Raw genomic sequence first — 1,066 nt, 5'->3', positions numbered from 1 at the left:
TACAATCACATTTTTAAGTAATTTATCCTAAGAATAAGCTGTAAGTTTTAGATACACTAGTGGCTTATTTCTTCAAACTTCCTTTAATAACTGAGATTAAAATGGAACAAAAATAGACTTAGAACTTTCTGAAGCTTTTAAGACTAGGTAGGGGTTTCATTTTTCATGTATCCTTTATATAGTTTAGAGTCGCTAAACACAATGTTGTTGCATTACTCTTTCACATAGTAATATTTCATTTCAGTAACAATTTCCACATGGGACATAAATCAAAGGAGGATTAAAAACTTTATAAAATTTATAAATGAATAATCCTTAAAATAAATTAAACAAATACATAGTAAAATAAAGTTTTGTAACTAACAAAACGGTACATTTCCTTGTTTTAATATCAGTATATAAAAATACATGTCAAAAATTATTGATATGAAGCTATTTAAGTTTAACAATAACTCACCTGCATGGGGAAGTCAGGATGAGTATGGTTATAGTTCAGAATATTTCTACACGACTGGTTAAGCATAGAAAACAATGATCCCAGAGCTCGTAACCTGGTGAAGTCCATCACATGTTCCTGCCGCATAGCAAACTCCAGAGCCCTGATCACTAAACCATCAGATGTGAAATGTGGAGCAAGAATAGCAGCAACGTCTCGCTGAACCTGTTACAACAGACAAGATGGAGGTTGGATGATGTTCAAAGTGAATAGGTAATGGAGTTTTAGGTTTTACTTTTGGTTAATGCTGGAGCAAGAATAGCAGCAACGTCTCGCTGAACCTGTTACATGGACGAGGTGGAGGTTGAGTGACGAACAAAGTGAATAGGTAATGGAGTTTTAGGTTTTACTTTTTGATTAATGTTGGAGCAAGAATAGCAGCAACGTCTCGCTAAACCAGTTACAACAGACAAGATGGAGGTTGGATGATGTTCAAAGTGAATAGGTAATGGAGTTTTAGGTTTTACTTTTGGTTAATGCTGGAGCAAGAATAGCAGCAACGTCTCACTGAACCTTTTACAACAGACAAGATGGAGGTTGGATGATGTTCAAAGTGAATAGGTAATGGAG

At 34.7% G+C, this 1,066-nt stretch overlaps 1 protein-coding gene across 1 annotated transcript in view; it reads right to left on the bottom strand.

Moving 5' to 3' along the window:
* Nucleotides 1-1,066, bottom strand: part of LOC106470540 (dynein heavy chain, cytoplasmic-like) — an 83,678-nt gene that overhangs the window by 28,773 nt on the left and 53,839 nt on the right. The window contains exon 37 of the mRNA XM_022399145.1: nt 458-661. Coding sequence (XP_022254853.1) covers nt 458-661 — 204 coding nt within the window. The remainder of the gene's footprint in view (nt 1-457; nt 662-1,066) is intronic.

Source organism: Limulus polyphemus, unplaced genomic scaffold, assembly GCF_000517525.1.
Source record: "Limulus polyphemus unplaced genomic scaffold, Limulus_polyphemus-2.1.2 Scaffold4073, whole genome shotgun sequence".
NCBI classification, from domain to species: domain Eukaryota; kingdom Metazoa; phylum Arthropoda; class Merostomata; order Xiphosura; family Limulidae; genus Limulus; species Limulus polyphemus.
Note: the sequence above shows the minus strand (reverse complement) of the source record. Positions and strands in the feature narration are given on the sequence as shown.